This window comes from Rhinatrema bivittatum, chromosome 1 (genome assembly GCF_901001135.1).
Source record: "Rhinatrema bivittatum chromosome 1, aRhiBiv1.1, whole genome shotgun sequence".
Lineage (NCBI taxonomy): Eukaryota > Metazoa > Chordata > Amphibia > Gymnophiona > Rhinatrematidae > Rhinatrema > Rhinatrema bivittatum.
In genome coordinates, this window is record NC_042615.1 from 774,400,130 (window position 1) to 774,417,842 (window position 17,713).

Below are 17,713 nucleotides of genomic sequence, written 5' to 3' on the forward strand. Positions count from 1 at the left end.
AGATGACACAAAATTGTTCAGAGTAGTTAAATCACAAGCAGATTGTGATAAATTGCAGGAAGACCTTGTGAGACTGGAAAATTGGGCATCCAAATGGCAGATGAAATTTAATGTGGATAAGTGCAAGGTGATGCATATAGGGAAAAATAACCCATGCTATAATTACACAATGTTGGGTTCCATATTAGGTGCTACAACCCAAGAAAGAGATCCGGGTGTCATAGTGGATAACACATTGAAATCGTCAGTACAGTGTGCTGCGGCAGTCAAAAAAGCAAACAGAATGTTGGGAATTATTAGAAAGGGAATGGTGAATAAAACGGAAAATGTCATAATGCCTCTGTATCGCTCCATGGTGAGACCGCACCTTGAATACTGTGTACAATTCTGGTCGCCGCATCTCAAAAAAGATATAATTGCAATGGAGAAGGTACAGAGAAGGGCTACCAAAATGATAAGGGGAATGGAACAACTCCCCTATGAGGAAAGACTAAAGAGGTTAGGACTTTTCAGCTTGGAGAAGAGACGACTGAGGGGGGATATGATAGAGGTGATTAAAATCATGAGAGGTCTAGAACGGGTAGATGTGAATCGGTTATTTACTCTTTCGGATAGTAGAAAGACTAGGGGGCACTCCATGAAGTTAGCATGGGGCACATTTAAAACTAATCGGAGAAAGTTCTTTTTTACTCAACGCACAATAAAGCTCTGGAATTTGTTGCCAGAGGATGTGGTTAGTGCAGTTAGTATAGCTGTGTTTAAAAAAGGATTGGATAAGTTCTTGGAGGAGAAGTCCATTACCTGCTATTAAGTTCACTTAGAGAATAGCAACTGCCATTAGCAATGGTTACATGGAATAGACTTAGTTTTTGGGTACTTGCCAGGTTCTTATGGCCTGGATTGGCCACTGTTGGAAACAGGATGCTGGGCTTGATGGACCCTTGGTCTGACCCAGTATGGCATTTTCTTATGTTCTTATGTTCTTATATTTGAACTAATGACTGGAAGGGGGATAATATGTCTCTAACACTAAACTTTAAAAAGGGAAACTTTGATAAAATGAGGAAAATAGAAAAAAATGAAAGGTGTAGCTATAAAGGTTAAGAGTGCACAAAAGGTGTGGACATTGCTTAAAAGATTCATCTTAGAAGTGCAGTCCAGTTGTATTTATGCATTAAGGGGTAGATTTTCAAAAATGGCGCGTTGGCGTACTTTTGTTGGCGCTCCAGGCGCAAACAAAAGTACGCGGGATTTTAGTAGATACGCGCGTATCCGCTAAAATCCTGGATCGGCGCGCGCAAGGCTGCCAATTTCGTATAGCCGGTGCGCGCCGAGCCGCACAGCCTACCTCCGTTCCCTCCGAGGCCACACCGAAATCGGAGCGGCCTCGGAGGGAATTCCCTTTCGCCCTCCCCTCACCTTCCCCTCCCTTCCTCTATCTAACCCACCCCCCCGGCCCTATCTAGACCCCCCCCTACCTTTGTTGGGGGATTTACGCCTCCCTGAGGGAGAAGTAAATCCCCGCACGCCAGCGGGTCACTAGCGCGCCGGGACGGGACCTGGGGGCAGTTCCGGAGGGCGTGGCAACGCCCCTGAACCGCCCCGGGCCGAAACCACGCCCCCGAAACGCCCCCGAAACGCCGCGTCCCGCTCCCAAAATGCCGCGCCGATCGGCCCCGCCCCCGACACGCCCCCCTCGAAAAACCCCGGGACTTACGCGAGTCCCGGGGCTCTGCGCGCGCCGGTAGGCCTATTGAACATAGGCGCACCGGCACGCAGGGCTCTTAAAATCCGCCCATATGAAAGGTAGAAGGAAGGCCAAACGATTACTGGAATGTTTAAAAGGCGAGGTGAAAGAGTCTATTTTAGCCAAAAACTCTTCCTGCAAAAACCAGAATGATCCATCTGAAGAAAATAGGAAAAAGTACAAACATTATCAAGTTAAAAGTTAAACATTGATAAGACAGGCTAAGAAAGAATTTGAAATGAAGTTGGCCGTAGAGGCAAAAACTCATAGAGGTGAATCTTAAGACCTGCGTGCGGGCGTGTATGTGCGCACGTTTGCCGGCGCAAGCACATGGACGTGGTGATTTTATAATACATGCACATATACACATACATATGGATACGTTATAAATATTGTCTGTATGCACACACATGTGTGCATGACTTTCATTTGATACACACATGGACGAGCCAATGCTGCCTCAAGCTCGTAAGTGGAGGAAATTTTAGTAACTACACACGCCAACGCAATTACCCTTTTATCTAGTTCACTCCCAGTTCGCCCCAATAAAAGAGAGGACTTCCTAATCTCCATAGCTAACTTGCCTCCTGTTTACCCTATTAACCCTGACCCTAAAACACCTCTGATTAGCCTATATGTTTTTGTTACATGACTTATACGCCGTCCATAGCAGAAGTAAAGTTATATGGTAGGGAACACTGATGCGCACTTGTGCATGTAAATACTTACATGTTGACTTCATTTGACAGCTTCAGCCCACCCATGCCTCACTCCTTTTTTATTTTTAAGATTTGCATGCAGTGGAAGATAAGTGCATACCAGTGTGGATTTTAAAATCTGCGCAGCATGCACCACACCTAGCACATGCATATCTCACAGCTTCAGTACAGGTAGAGGTTTTGAAATAAAAAAGATAATATTTTTTAAAATATAGCCGAAGCATAAGAACATAAGAAATTGCCATGCTGGGTCAGACCAAGGGTCCATCAAGCCCGGCATCCTGTTTCCAAAAGAGGCCAAACCAGGCCACAAGAACCTGGCAATTACCCAAACACCAAGAAGATCCCATGCTACTGATGCAATTAATAGCAGTGGCTATTCCCTAAGTAAACTTGATTAATAGCAGTTAATGGACTTCTCCTTCAAGAACTTATCCAAACCTTTTCTGAACCCAGCTATACTAACTGCACTAACCACATCCTCTGACAACAAACTCCAGAGCTTAATTGTGCGTTGAGTGAAGAATAATTTTTTTCGATTAGTCTTAAATGTGCTACTTGCTAACTTCATAGAATGCCTCCTAGTCCTTCCATTATCTGAAAGTGTAAATAACCAATTCACATCTACACATTCAAGGAAACCTGAGAGTGAGTCGGTTGGACTATTAGACGATTGAGGGGTTAAAGAGAAACTTAGAGAAGATAAGGCCATTGCAGAAAGATTAAATGAAGTATTTGCTCCTGTGTTTACTAATGAGGATGCTTGGGAGATACTGGTTACAGAAATGGTTTTCAAGAGTAATGATTTTAATGAACTAAACAAAATCATGGTGAACCTGGAAGATGTAGTAGGCCAGATTGACAAATTATTGAGTAGCAAATCACCAGGACCGGATGGTATACACGCCAGGGTTCTGAAAGAACTCTCAATGAAATATAAAATCTATTAGTAAAAATTTATAAACTATCATTAAAATCATCCAGTGTACCTGAAGACTGGAGGGTGGCTAATGTAACCCCAATATTTAAAAAGGGCTCCAGGGATGATCTAGGAAACTATAGATCCATGAGCCTGACTTCAGTGCTGTGAAAAATAGTGAAAACTATTTTAAAGAAAAAAATCACAGAGCATATAGAAAGAAATGGTTTAATGGAACACAGCTATCATGGATTTACCCAAGGGAATTTATGCCTCACAAATCTACTACTTTGTTTTATGAACAGGTTAATAAACAAGTGGATGAAGGTAAACCAGTAGATGTGGTATATTTGGATTTTCAGAAGGTTTTTGACAAAGTCCCTCATGAAAGGCTTCTAAGAAAATTAAAAAGTCATGGGATAGGAGGCAATATCCTTTTGTTGATTTCAAATTGGTTAAGATAGGAAACAGAGAGTAGGATTGAATGGTCAATTTTCTCAATGGATAAAGGTAAAGATATGCCAAATGAGGTGGTCAGATTTGCAAGTGACACAAAATTATTCAGAGTATCACAATTGGATTGTGATAAATTGCAGGAGGACCTTGCAACACTGGAAGTGTTAGGGAGGCCTTAGGAGGCCTTGCATTCTGTTAGGGAGTGCTAGGAGAGCGGTCCTATTTGAGGGAATGTGTATCCTTGGACAACGGCATGACCCCAGAGACTCCAAGGCGGTACTGAGGCAGGCAAGACGTGTCCAAGCATGGGTGGAAACTGATGGTTCGAACTCTCCACTGGACCTGCACACTTCAGGAAGACCAACAATGCAATGGTTGCCTTTGAACGGTCCTATAATCGTTCCAAGCCCTTTTGGACCTGCCGCTGGGTAATGGCAATAAGTGGCAGACTGGACGGAGGCCATGGACAGATGAAGGCCTTGGAACATGGAAGGCTCAGACAAGGAACTTGGAACATGGAGACTCAGATGAGGAACTTGGAATGTAGAGAGTCAGACAAGGGACTTGGAACGAGGGGACTCAGATGAGGAACTTGGAATGAGGAAGTTCAGAATCAAGGTTCAGGATCAAGGACTAGGTTGAGGCTGCAACGCAGTGTACCTTACACAGCCCACCACAGGGCGCACCCATGGGACTGGTTGCGGACCACACTTGAGTGTGAGGCAGACTCCAGACGGATACGTGGAATTTGAAGCTGGAGCATGGTGAAGATTCAGAAGAAGCCTGCACTGAGACGCGCCCTACACAGCCTCCCATGGCTGCTCATGGAGCATGCTGGAGCAGAGCAGATTCAAACAGAGTCTTAGGCATGGATGGAGCAGCCACAAGGGAATCCGAGGGCCGGAACGAGCCTCAAGGAACAGGACCGAGACGGGACTTGGCTACAAGGAAGGATGACCCTCCGGTGGTTTGTGCTGCAAACGAGGAGGCAGGCTTGTACCAGGACATGGCACACCAAGAATGGTGATGACGAGGAACCAGGGGCTCAGGACATTAAAGCGGAATCATCACGGAACATCAAGACTAGATCACGGAACATCAGGAACATGAAGACTGGATCACGGACATCAGGACAGGAACACAGAGCATAAGGACAAGTAACTAAGTTTCAAGAATCAAAACAGGACATGGAGCTCCAATGAAGACGAAGACCTGAAGGAGCGCTGGAAGACAGGACCTCCAGGGACATGAAACTCAGATGCAAGGCAAGGCTGGACTGGAAGTGAAGCCCTTTTATAGGGCTAGCCAGAAGATGTCCAGGATGACATCATCAGGTGGGGCCCGGGGCATATCCGGCCGCGGGCCCTTTAAATGTTGTAAGGAGGCATGGCCCAGCACCTAGAGAGGCAGGCAGAAGCAGGGACAGCCTGCAGGCAGCATCCATGCTGCGAGGGACAGGCAGGGACGGCACTAGGCTGCAGAACAACGCCTTAGAGATGGCGGCTCCCTGCCGCTGAAGACAGCTGACTCGCGGCTCCCTGCCATGAGGGACAGAGAAGCTAGGAGCGGCCTGCTGGCAACTCAGAAGGTCAAAAGTGCGGCGGTCTGAGCCGTGGGAGCACAGCTGCGGCGGCAGCCTCCTGGCCACTTGGGTGGTTGGTGGCAAGGCCTGACTGCTGCGGGACAGCTCTAGCGTCGGCGATCTCCAGGCCACGTCGGCAAGGCAGCACAGCAAAAGGTAGGTGGGGTGGGCACCGTGAGTAGGAATCGTAACAGTAACCCCTCCTCAAAGACCCCCCCTCCTCAAGCCTCTTCTCAACAGCTAGAGGGAACAAGGTATCAGTCCATAGTGGCAAGGGGAGATCAAGGTTCCAGTAGTGGAAACTGGCATTTCCAGGGACTGAAGCGAAGAAAGCACAAGAAACTGCCAGAGATAGAACGAGAAACACGAAACAAACAAGTGACCAAAACAGGGAGAAAAACAGCACAAACAGCAAATCAAGGGACAATACAGCAAAACAAGGGACAAAACAGCAAAAAAAAGGACAATACAGCAAAACAAGAGAACAAAACAGCAAAACAAGCAACAAAACAAGGGAACAAAGCAGCAAAACAAGCAACAAAACAAGGGACAAGTGGAGCAAACAACAGCAAAACAAGGGACAAGCAGAGCAAACAACAGCAAAACAAACAAACCAACAGCAAAACACAAACTAACAGCCCAAAACAAGCAAACAACAACAGCACAAAAAGCAAACAAAACAGCACAAACAAGCAAACAAAACAGCACCAAGGAACAAGTCAAGGAGCAAGCAAACAAGACAAGGAACAAAGCAAAGAAACCAGACGAGGAGCAAGGAAACCAGGAAACAAGACAAGGAACACAGGAACTTCAGGAAAGACCGGGAGGAATCCAGGGTGGGAACAGGCAAAACCAGCAAGCCAGGTAGGGTGCAGGTGCCTCCTGCAGGTCGTAAAACCTCAACCTGGAAAAGGGTGGGAAAAAAATGTCTGGATGCAGGCACTTCCTGCAGGTCATGGAATCCAGACAGCTGGCGCCTCCACAGGTCATAATAAAGGAAGTCCCCAGTCAAAAAAAAAAAATTTCTGGGACCAAATACATGTCCAGAAACAAACTCTGGACAAAAACTCTCAAACAGGACTCCAGGAACAAGGCAAGTCCCATCACAGGAATACAGTCACCGGACACATGGCCTTGCATTCTGTTAGGGAGGCCTTGCATTCTGTTAGGGAGTGCTAGAAGAGCGGTCCCATTTGAGGGGAATGTGTGTCCTTGGACCAAGGCACAACCCAAGAGACTCCAAGGCAGTACCGAGACAGGCGAGACGTGTCCAAGCATGGGTGGAAATTGATGGTTCGAACTCTCCACTGAACCCGCACACTTCAGGAAGACCAACAATGCAAGGGTGGTCTTTGAACGGTCCTCTGACTGTTCCAAGCCCTTTCAGAACTGCCGCTGGGTAACAGCAATAAGCGGCAGGCCAGATGGAGGCCATAGACAGATAAAGGCCTTGGAACATGGAAGACTCAGACGAGGAACTTGGAATGTGGAGACTCAGACGAGGAACTTGGAACGAGGAAGTTCAGGATCAAGTTTCAGGATCAAGGACTAGGTTGAGGCTGCGATGCAGTACGCCCTACACTGCCCACCACAAGGTGGACCCACTGGACTGGTCGCAGACCAAGCTTGAGTGTGAGGCAGACTCCAGACAGATATGTGGAAGTTGAAGCTGGAACATGGCGAAGATTCAGAAGAAGCCTGCACTGAGACGCGCCCTACACAGCCTCCCAAGGCTGGTCACGGACCATACTGGAGCGGAGCAGGTTCAAACAGAGTCTTAGGCATGGACAGAGCAGCCACAAGGGAATCCGAGGGCCGGAACGAGCCTCAGGGAACAGGACCAAGATGGGACTTGGCTACAGGGAAGGATGACCCTCTGGAGGCTTGTGCTGTGGACAAGGAGGCAGGCTTGTACCAGGACATGGCACTCCAAGAAAGGTGACAACGAGGAACCAGTGGCTCAGGACATCAAAGCAGGATCATCACAGAGCATCAGTACTGGATCACGAAACATCAGGAACATGAAGACTGGATCACGGACATCAGGACAGGAACACGGAGCATCAGGACAAGTAACGAAGATTCAAGAATCAAAACAGGACAAGAAGCTCCAAGGAAGATGAAGACCTGACGGAGCGCTGGAAGACGGAACTTCCAGGGACATGAGACTCCAATGTAAGGCAAGGCTGGACTGAAAGTGAAGCCCTTTTATAGAGCTAGCCAGAAGACTCCCAGGATGATGTCATCAGGTGCGGCCTGGGGCCTATCCGGCTGCGGGCCCTTTAAATGTTAAGGAGGCATGGCCCCCATGCCTAGAGAGACAGGCAGAAGCAGAGACAGCTAGGAGGCAGTGTCCATGCCGCAAGGGACAGGCAGGGATGGCACTAGGCCGCAGAGCAAAGCCTTAGTGATGGTGGCTACATGCTGCTGAAGACAACTGACTCGCGGCTCCCTGCTGTGAGGGACAGTGAAACTAGGAGCGGCCTCCTCGCCGCTCAGAAGGTCGAAAGTGCGGCGGTCCGAGCCATGGGAGCACAGCAGCAGCGGCGGCCTCCTGGCCACTTGGGTGGTCGGCGACAGGGCCCCACTGCAGTGGGATGGCTCCAGCGTCGGCTATCTCCAGGCTGCGACGGGAAGGCAGCGCAGCAAAAGGTAGGTGGAGAGGCCTGCTCGTGAGGTGGGCACCACGAGTAGCGAGGGTCGCTCCCTGTGACATAGTGAGGGCAAAGGTGATCGGCGCCATTTTGAAACCAGTCCAGCACCGGCACCGAGGGTATGATTGAAGGGATGGCTCCCGGACCCCCCGCTAGACCACCAGGTACATGTAAAAGGTTTTTGGGGGGGTCGGGAGGGTGGGAGAAGCAAAGGCGTAATTTGTAAAGGGTCGGGGTGGGTTGTTTTTTTTTTTTTATCGGCGCCATTTTTATCAGTGGTAGCCAAAATGGCGCCAATGGCCCGAGAGCGGGAGATCGCGCAGGGACCCCCACCCCCACTGGACCACCAGGTCATTTAACATTTTGGGGGGGGTTTGGGAGGGTGGGGGAGGGTAAAGGATTGGTTTTAAAGGGTCGGGGTGCGTTTAGGGGTTGTTTTGGTGTGCCGGTTTTCCCGCCCTCCCCCCAAATAATTCCCGTACTCGATTTAACGATTTTTCACGATAAATCGAGGGAATTCCTATTGTATCGAGTCCCTTACCGATTAATGATGATTTTAAAATTATCGGACGATAATTTAAATCGTTAAAAACGATTCACATCCCTAGTTTCTGTATCTCAAAAACAGATATAGTTGCACTGGAGAAGGGTGACCAAAATGATAAAGGGGACAGAATGGCTTTCCTATGAGGAAAGGCTAAAGAGGTTAGGCTATTCAGCTTGGAGAAGAGATGGCTTTAGGCGGATATGATAGAGGTTTATAAAATCATGAGAGGACTAAAACAGGGAAATTTGAATTGGCTTTTACTCTTTCAGATAATGGAAGGACTATGGGGCACACCATGAAGTTAATAAATAGCACATTTAAAACAAATTGGATAAAATTTGTTTTCACTCAATGCACAATTAAGCTCTGGAATTTATTGCTGGAGGATGTGGTTAGGGCAGTTAGTGTAGCTGTGTTTAAAAACAGTTTGGATAAATTCCTTCAGGAGTAGTCCAAAAACTATTAATCAACTTGACTAGGGAATAGCCACTGCTACTACTGGCATTAGTAGCTTGAGATCTATTTAATGTTTGGGTTCTTGCCAGGTTCTTGTAACCTGAATTGGCCACTGTTGGAAACAGGATGCAGGGCTTGATGGACCCTCAGTCTGATCCAGTATGGTAATTTATGTTCTTATCTCATCTTCCATGCATTCATTCACTGATAATAACTTATCCTGAAGACCTTTGTATAGCCCCAATATGTTCCTTTATGTTGAACAATTGCTGGCTATAAGAACATTTTTTTCTTGCTCCACTACAGATATAAAAATCCATTATATTTTCATATGGATGTACAAGGCATCTTCAAATAATCCCATTTTCAAATGTTCTCTATAATCCCAACTAAAATAAACTTGAAAATACTTTAATCTCCTAATCTTTCTTTTTTTTTTTTACTTTAATGTCCTCTCAATGGGGCAGATTTTAAAAGCCCTGCGCGCGTAAATCCAGCCAGATATATGCACGCAGGGGACTTGTGCGCAGGCGCGCCTATGTTGCATAGGCCGCCAGCGCTGCAAAGCCCTGGGACGCACGTAAGTCCCGGGGCTTTGTTTGGGGGGAGTGTCGGGTGGCATGTCGGGGGTGGTACGGCATTCGGGGGCATTCCAGGGGCAGGGCCGTGGGCGAGGTGCCGGCCCGGGGGCATGGCTGAGGCCTCCGAACCAGCCCCCGGGCCGGAGAATGGCGCGCTGGCAGCCCTCCGGTGCGTGCAAATTTTGCCTGCCTTGGGCAGGCGTAACTTTCTTAACAAAGGTAAGGGGGGGGGGATTTAGTTAGGGTGGGGGGTGGGTTAGGTAGGGGAGGGAGGGGGGCCAGAAAAAAAGTTCCCTCTGAGGCCGCTCCGATTTCGGAGCGGCCTTGGAGGGAACGGAGGCAAGCTGCTTGGCTCGGCGTGCGCAGGTTGCACAATTGTGCACCCCGCTGCACGTGCAGACTCTGGATTTTATATCATGCGTGCGGCAGTGCGCGCATGTTATAAAATTGGGCGTAGATTTGTTCGTGCCGGGTTGCGCGATCAAATCTACGCGCGCATAACTTTAAAAATCTACCCCAATGTGGATAACTCTGACTATTCATACAATCGATTGCAATAAAATAAAGAATTATGTATCATGAACTAAGTTATTTTGCAGTGGTACCTGTAGAGAAAGTGCTGAAATGTTTTTCCATCATTGAATAATTTGTCAAAGGATGCTTGTTCTCAGTGTCAATGTGATATGTAAAATTCATGCCAGTCCTGACAGTGCAGCAGGCTTATATTGTGCAGTCTATTAAGTCCTAAACATCAGTTTGCTCCAGCTCATGAAAACTCCAGATAAATTAAAATTAAATAAATTCATCTTTAACAGGAATCTAAACCAGCAGAACTTGTTCTCAATGTTATCGTGTGGGTAACATTTCTCCTTGAAATGTTTTATTGCTTGAGTCCTGTTGCATATTTCTTAGTATGATCAGAACAGATACACATTATGGGTGTATGGGAAGGAGGGGCAGGCGAGGGCGGGAAGTCTGCACACAATTGGAAAAAACAGTAAAAAAAAAAAAAAAGAAAAAATTAAGTGAAAATTAAGTGAAAATAAAGAAACAGAAGAGCAGAAAAGTCAAGTGTCCTGAATAAAGGTAAGACCTTAAATCACTTACCTGTTTGAGACAAAAGTGGTGTATAAGGGATTTTAGGTTCTATTGCACTCATTGGTGGAGGTAGCAAGGGGTTTGCAAAGCTGCGAAGGGGATGGGTCGGCCGAACACAGGCAGTAGGGATAGTTCTGCTTGGTGCATCTTCACTGCTTGAATGTTCAGGTTGTGCCTGCGGTAACATGGATGATGGCTGCGAAGATGGGCCTTCACTCACTGCTGAAAAGGAAAGTGATAAAATACTTGCCTCTTATTTGCCTGAATGAGGTTTCTATTTTTCTTATACCCTGACTTTACTTAAACATCCTATTGGTAAACCTATCTTGCATCAAGGAAAATACAAAACTAAACTGTTTTCAATGCAGAATTTGCAGCAAAATTTGTTGAGCGTACTATCACAGTTTCTATGCGTAATTGCTTCTGGAAACAGAATTATAAATGAAGGTGAATCGGTGTAAGCATATCAATGGGACCTCAATCAATAAAAGACCAAAAGCGTGATCCAGTTGTAGAGATAAATGGTATTTTTACTGGTTTGCCAAGATGTAATGACTACGGTTTCTACTCTGTGATATAATGGGTATTTCTTTTTCATGTATATTTGGTAAGTAATAAATAATTGTGCTAGGGAGCTATAATTTCATTTTGAACTTTCAAAGATTGCACGAGAAGCTTTTAACAATTCATTGCTTCTAGAGACTCTCTGTGGAATTAAAGATCTATATTACATGGCAGGTCATGCTTTATCTACATTTGATATATTTTTTTCTAAACTAACTGTTGAGCTTTAAATAATGAGAGAAAAATGCACAGGCAAACCAGTCAGAAATAGGAATACAAACCCAAAAAGCAGAGGCCAAAATAAAGAAGAAATGGTGTTCATCTGAAAAATAAAACGCTGTTCTGTAAATAGAGAAGAATCTTTATTTTTACTTACCAGCTATCCAGTACCATTTTTAAGACCCAAAATCTAGATCTGCATCACTATGTTTTTGTACCATTCAATGTTAAGGTTTTCTAATACATCTCTTTCGATGCAACTCTTAGAGAAGGCGGAGCGAGCTTGCCGAAATTAACATGGACACAAGCGCAGGGAGCGTAGGACGAGAGTGGGGGGGCTGGGGGGAGAGTGGTAACCAACGGCAACAATTTCAAATTGGTGCCTTGCCATTGGTTGTCAGATAGAGAAAAGAAAGATTTCGGCGCGTAGCCAGGCAGCGAGGTATCAACAGCGAAGCAAGCGGCAGATTTCTGCTTCCCTCCCTCCCTCCATATATGCTGTTGAAGGGGTTATGTATTGGTGTTTTTGAATGTCGCAGTTGAAGCGGAAAAACCCGAGCCCGAAGTTGTAGTGTATTGTATTGATTTGCAAAGGACATTGGTGGGGGGGGGGGGGGGCAATGCTCAGGCTGAACGCTTACCCTTGCTGGTGCCCTGGCGGGGTAAGAGAGGGGGGAGTGTTGAAACAGGCTTACCATTGGGACGCGGTGGTAAGTGAAGAGGGGCAAGATGGCGGTAGGGGCAATGATTATGTTTTGGTATTATGGTGGGGTCGGGTTGTGTTTTATAATAAACTGTGGCCTGGTTGTTCAAAAGCCATATTGATGTTTATGCGTTTTTTTGTGAGGGGAGAGAGGGGGGGGTGGTGGTCAATGGGTGTGAGCTGCTGGTCTTGCTTCCCTATGATATATTCTAGAAATCTTGTTCATACTCTTTGTTTGGTGCTACCTATGTACAGCAATTTACAGGGACATTGGCCGAGGTAAATCACTTTTTTTAAGGTGCAGTTTGAAAAATTCTTGAGAAAATGCTTTATACTAGTGGTTGGGTGTACAAAATATTCTGTCTTTTACTAGATTTTTCTGCATTTATTCTTTTATTTGATTATTCTTATTTTTTTTAAATCTTTTTATAGGTATCTTGTCACACATGCCACCATTTTACATATTGTTTTTGCCATAATTGTAGGGCCTACATTTTTAACTCCTGAAGCAGGCATATATGCCAAAATATGCCATGTTGGGTTTTATTTGAAATTTGTTTTACTGCAGCTTTTTGTACTACACATCTTGATGCATTATTAAACTTTTCCATGTGTTTTAATTAAGAATACAGTTCACTTTTATTTGTTCTTTGCTGAGGATGCTATAATATCAATCCCCTAAACCCAGTCTAAGTTAAGGGGCACATTTTAAAAGCCCTACGCGCGCCGAGCCTATTTTGCATAGGCCCGGCAATGTGTGCAAAGCCCCGGGAAGCGCGTATGTCCCGGGGCTTGAAAAAAGGAGAGGGGCGTGAGCAGTCTGGGGCAGGGGCGTGGCCAGAGGCCTCCTTAGGGCCACTAGGCTCTGGGATCGCGCGCCAGCACTCAGCGGGCGCACGCAACCTACGTCTGCCCAGAGGCAGGCGCAACTTGTAAAATAAAGGTATGGGGGGGTTTAGGTAGGGCTGGGGGGGCGGGTTAAGTAAGGGAAGGGAGGAGAAGGTGGGGTGGGCAGAAGGAACGTTCCCTCTGAGGCCGCTCTGATTTCGGAGCGGCCTCAGATGGAACAGAGAAAGCTATCGGAGCTCCCCTAGGGCATGCAAGGTGCACTAGTGTGCCCCCCCTTGTGCGCGCCAACCCTGGATTTTATAACATGTGTGCGGCTGCACGTGCATGTTATTAAATCGGGCGTACATTTGTGCGCGCCGGGTTGCACGCACAAATGTACACCTGCGCGTACGTCTTAAAATCCGGCCCTAACAGTACTAGAAATTTCAATTGTTTTTCCTAACCCAAGGACAGTAAATTCACCTCTTCTGGCTTCTAGATAGTTTAATTTGTTTTTGTCCAATACCCAGGCCTGAAGACTTATTTGTATGTCAGGAACAGTCTTCAGGTTACTGTTTGTGATGATATGCTCCTCTCTTGGTGCTTTGAAGTATCTAGCAGGGGTTTGTAGCAACTCCTATAACATTGACCGAAGAATGGTGCTTTTTCTGTCAGGGAAGGTATCCTCTTTGACTAAGCATACAGCTTTGGGTGGGATGAGCATGGAAAGGTAAGGGAAGAAGAGGACACCCACCTCCCCAATCAGATCATTTGAATCAACCTTAGGCCAGGATTCATCATTCTTCACAGAATGATGAATCCTGTGAAAACTGGGGGTGGGGGGTGAAGGGGGGGGTGGGCCTGTGAAAACCCGCAGCCTTTGCACCATGGTGGTGTGCCGGCTGCCGGCTTTTGCACCGAATAGCGCCACCGTGAAAGGTGGTGCTATTTGGTGTGCTACTGCCGACGATAATCTTAGTAACATTATCACCGGCAGCTAAGACACCAGAAGCGAAGACACCGCCGACTCCCCCCCTCCCCGCCCTGACTCCTCCCCTCCCCCTAATTTGCATGATATCGCATGTGAAAAGGCCCATTTTGCATGTGATAAGCCTTTGATAAATTACCCCCTAAGTGATCAATAGGTGACAGAAGTTACATTCAGATCTCCTTCACATCCTTCTAATGGGGCCTCAGGGTTCATAAGAACATAAGATTTGCCATACCAGATCAGACCAAAGATCCATCAAGCCTAGCATCCTGTTTCCAACAGTGGCCGATCAAGGTCACCTTTTGGAAGGATTCCAAGGGGTAGATAGATTCCATGCTGTTGTTCCCAGGGATAAGCAGTGGATTTTCCGAAGTCCACTTTAAAAATTGTTTATGTACCTTTCTTGTATTTAACATACTGGGTCCCAGTTTGATGTAACCCCTTTCTATGTAATGTTTTTCCAATTAAGTTGTTTCACTGTAAACCGATGTGATATATATATTTTACATGAATGTCGGTATAAAAAAGTTCAAAATAAATAAATAAATAAATAAGAACTTGTTTAAACCTTTTTTAAACCCAGCTACACTAACAGCTTTCACTTCATCCTCCAGTAACAGACTCCAAAATTTAATTATGCAATGAGTAAATAATACTTTTTCCGATTGTCTTAAATGCATTACCTAGTAAGTTCATTGAATATTCCACTAGTCGCATTTACCCATTCCACTCCACTCATTATTTTATAGACCTCTATTGTATCTCTCTTCCGCTGTCTCTTCTCCAAACTGTAAAGCCAAACTTCTTTAGCCTTTCCTTATAGAGGAATCATTTTGGTTGCTCTTCTCTCTATCTTTTCTAATTCTGCTATGTCTTTTTTGAGGTGCAGTGACCACAATTTCACACAATAAAGGGGCCGGATTTTAAGAGGTACGTGCAGGCATAGATTTGTGTGCGCAACCCGGCGCGCACAAATCTACGCCCGATTTTATAACATGCGTGCGCAGCCGTGCGCATGTTATAAAATCCGGGGTCAGCGAGCACAAGGGGGTGCACATTTGTGCACCTTGCACATGTCGAGCCCTAGGGGAGCCCCTCCCTTCCCCTACCTAACCCGCCCCCAGCCCTATCTAAAACTCCCCTGACCTTTGTTAAATAAGTTGCGCCTGCCTCCGGCCGCTGTGCCGGAGGCCTCGGTCCTGCCACGCCCCTCACCTGGACTGCCATGCCCCGCCCACTTCCTGCCCCTTTTTTCAAGCCCTGGGACATATGCACGTCCCGGGGCATGCGCAGGAGCGGATATACGCACGTAACCCTTTTAAAATCCGCCCCAAGGTGGGGTCACATCATGGAGCGATACAGAAGTATTATGATATTCCCTGTTTTATTCTCCATTCCTTTCCTGATAATTCCTAGCATTCTAATTGCTTTTTTGGCCACTGCTGCTGCACACTGGCAGAGGATTTCAACGTATTGTCCATGATATGTCTAGATCCTTTTCCTGGCTGGTGAGTACTGTTAGTGCCATGTTCCCCTCTTTTGGTACAATGAGGTCTTCATGCCACTTTTGTTGGTGCCCTTTGCTCTTCTTGAGCCTTGGATTGTTCTTGTCACTGTGGGTGTTGTTTTGCCCCTCTCATGGTGCCTTGGGATGTTCATGGCACTGTTTCTGCTGCTTTGCTCCCTCACAGTGCCTTGTGATATTCATGCCACTGTTGGTGTTACTTTACTAGTCTTTTTAAGCCTTGGACTGTTCATTAGGGATGTGCATGGCAAAAAAAATTGTGTTTTGTTTTTCTTACATTTTGTTTTCGGTTTTTTCATTTCATTAGTCTTATTTTAAAATATGTGTTATTTTTAGTACTCACTAATTCAAATTAGTGTGCACTACTTCCAATTAGTGCACATCAAAAAAGAAAAAAAATACATCCCACTGAATATCCCCAATTACAGTTATCTGGCTAAAGGTATCCAGATAACTTTAATCATAACCATATATTTTTTTATATATAGTCAGTTATGTATAAAGTTATTTGGCTACAATTAGCTGGATAACTTTACACAAAACCAGCTATATTGAAAAGAATAAATAGCGATCCAAAGGAAAAAAAAAATAAAAAAGATCACGGGACTACAGGCCCTAACCAGACCCTTCTCCTCCCTTCCTTGTGAGCACCATAGGCTCAATCCTGCTGGGCTGAGCCTGCCACCCGCTCCCAAAATTGACAGCATGTTAATTGTAAAAATAATATTAATAATATTAATAGGGCTGAGGTCGGTGCCTCATCCCTTTCCTCCCACCCCCCCCCCCCCCGCTCCTGGTTCCCCTTCCACCACTCATCCCAGCCTTATCCCTCCCAACCACCTGTACCATAAATTGAAGTTCTGATGTTGCCTAAGTCATGTCAGCATCCTTCTGCGATCAGGTCCAGTACTTCTGCCTCTGTGTTGCTAAAGAGCAACATGGGAGTAGGGGATGGGGCGCCCGTGAGCCTCAGCTGGGCTCAGGGAGGTCCAGCCTGGCAGGCTCATGCCCAGGATTTGTGTTTTAATGGGCAGAAGGGTGTTTCCAGGGCCGCAGGAAGCTCATTTCTTTAATACCACGAATAACAAATTACCCAGTAATTTGGGGGTATTTTCATAGGAAGCTATTTTCAACTCGTTCTATTTAGAATGATCTGGAAATGGCTTAATTTGTTGCATTTAGTGCATTCATTATACATAAATGCACATCCCTAGTCACAGATATATGATACCCAGGCATTTGGCTTCCTGCTGTATTTTAATAGTTGGTTCTAAATTTCTTAATTATTTTACAGTCAGCAAATAATAGACTAAATCTCATTATCAGTTGAAAGTTATTCTTTGATCTCTGTGAAATGAGATAACATTACTGAATATGTTTCCTGGTCCCTGAGTGAAATTTGTTAAAGATTTTAGGGTTTTTAATTGAATATGCTCCATTGCATTATTAATTCTTTAATGAGGGAATGATGGGGGAAGGCGAGGGTGAGGTCTACAGCTATATCCTTGGGCCTCTCCTGGGTAAAGACTGCCAACTGTGCCAAACATAATGTGATTAATTAGAAATGGAAACTAAGTTAAATATCATCAAGTGTTAGCTTATGTCAAATATGCAATTTCTCCCAAAATATTTAGTTCATGTATGCAGTTTTTATTTCACAAAATACTTAAGTCCACAACAATTACTGCTATCTCTTTAAAAACAAATGAAAAAAAACCAACCTGCTATATTGATCCAAATTCTGAGTTGGTGATCCTGAATTTTAAGTGAGCATTAGTTCTGATGATAAATGTGCTGTCTGTACAACAGCACATGTACTGAAACCTGCCCTATAGACCATTTGTTAATAAAAAGTAGTTGACTACTAAAAGTAATATGTCAAATGATCTATCAGCATACATATAGTGGGGTCAAGCATTATCTACCACATGAATGTGATTTCTCTCAAGCCATTGATATTTTGCTGACCTCATCACCTTCCATGGTTCTAGCTGCATGACTATCAGTCATGGTTATTCTATTGACGTTTCTAAGAATGCAAAAGAGGCAGCATGTTAACTATCTGAGATGCTTATAAGAGGATGGATCCATTAAAATCTGAAACGCATGGTCAGATGTTGCTCT

General features: G+C 45.4%; 1 protein-coding gene across 1 annotated transcript in view; it reads right to left on the bottom strand.

The window, feature by feature from the left end:
- The window catches only part of DCC (DCC netrin 1 receptor), a 1,677,934-nt gene that overhangs the window by 102,100 nt on the left and 1,558,121 nt on the right, over positions 1-17,713 (bottom strand). The window contains exon 27 of the mRNA XM_029571056.1: positions 10,769-10,981. Within this exon, the coding sequence (XP_029426916.1) occupies positions 10,769-10,981 (213 nt within the window). The remainder of the gene's footprint in view (positions 1-10,768; positions 10,982-17,713) is intronic.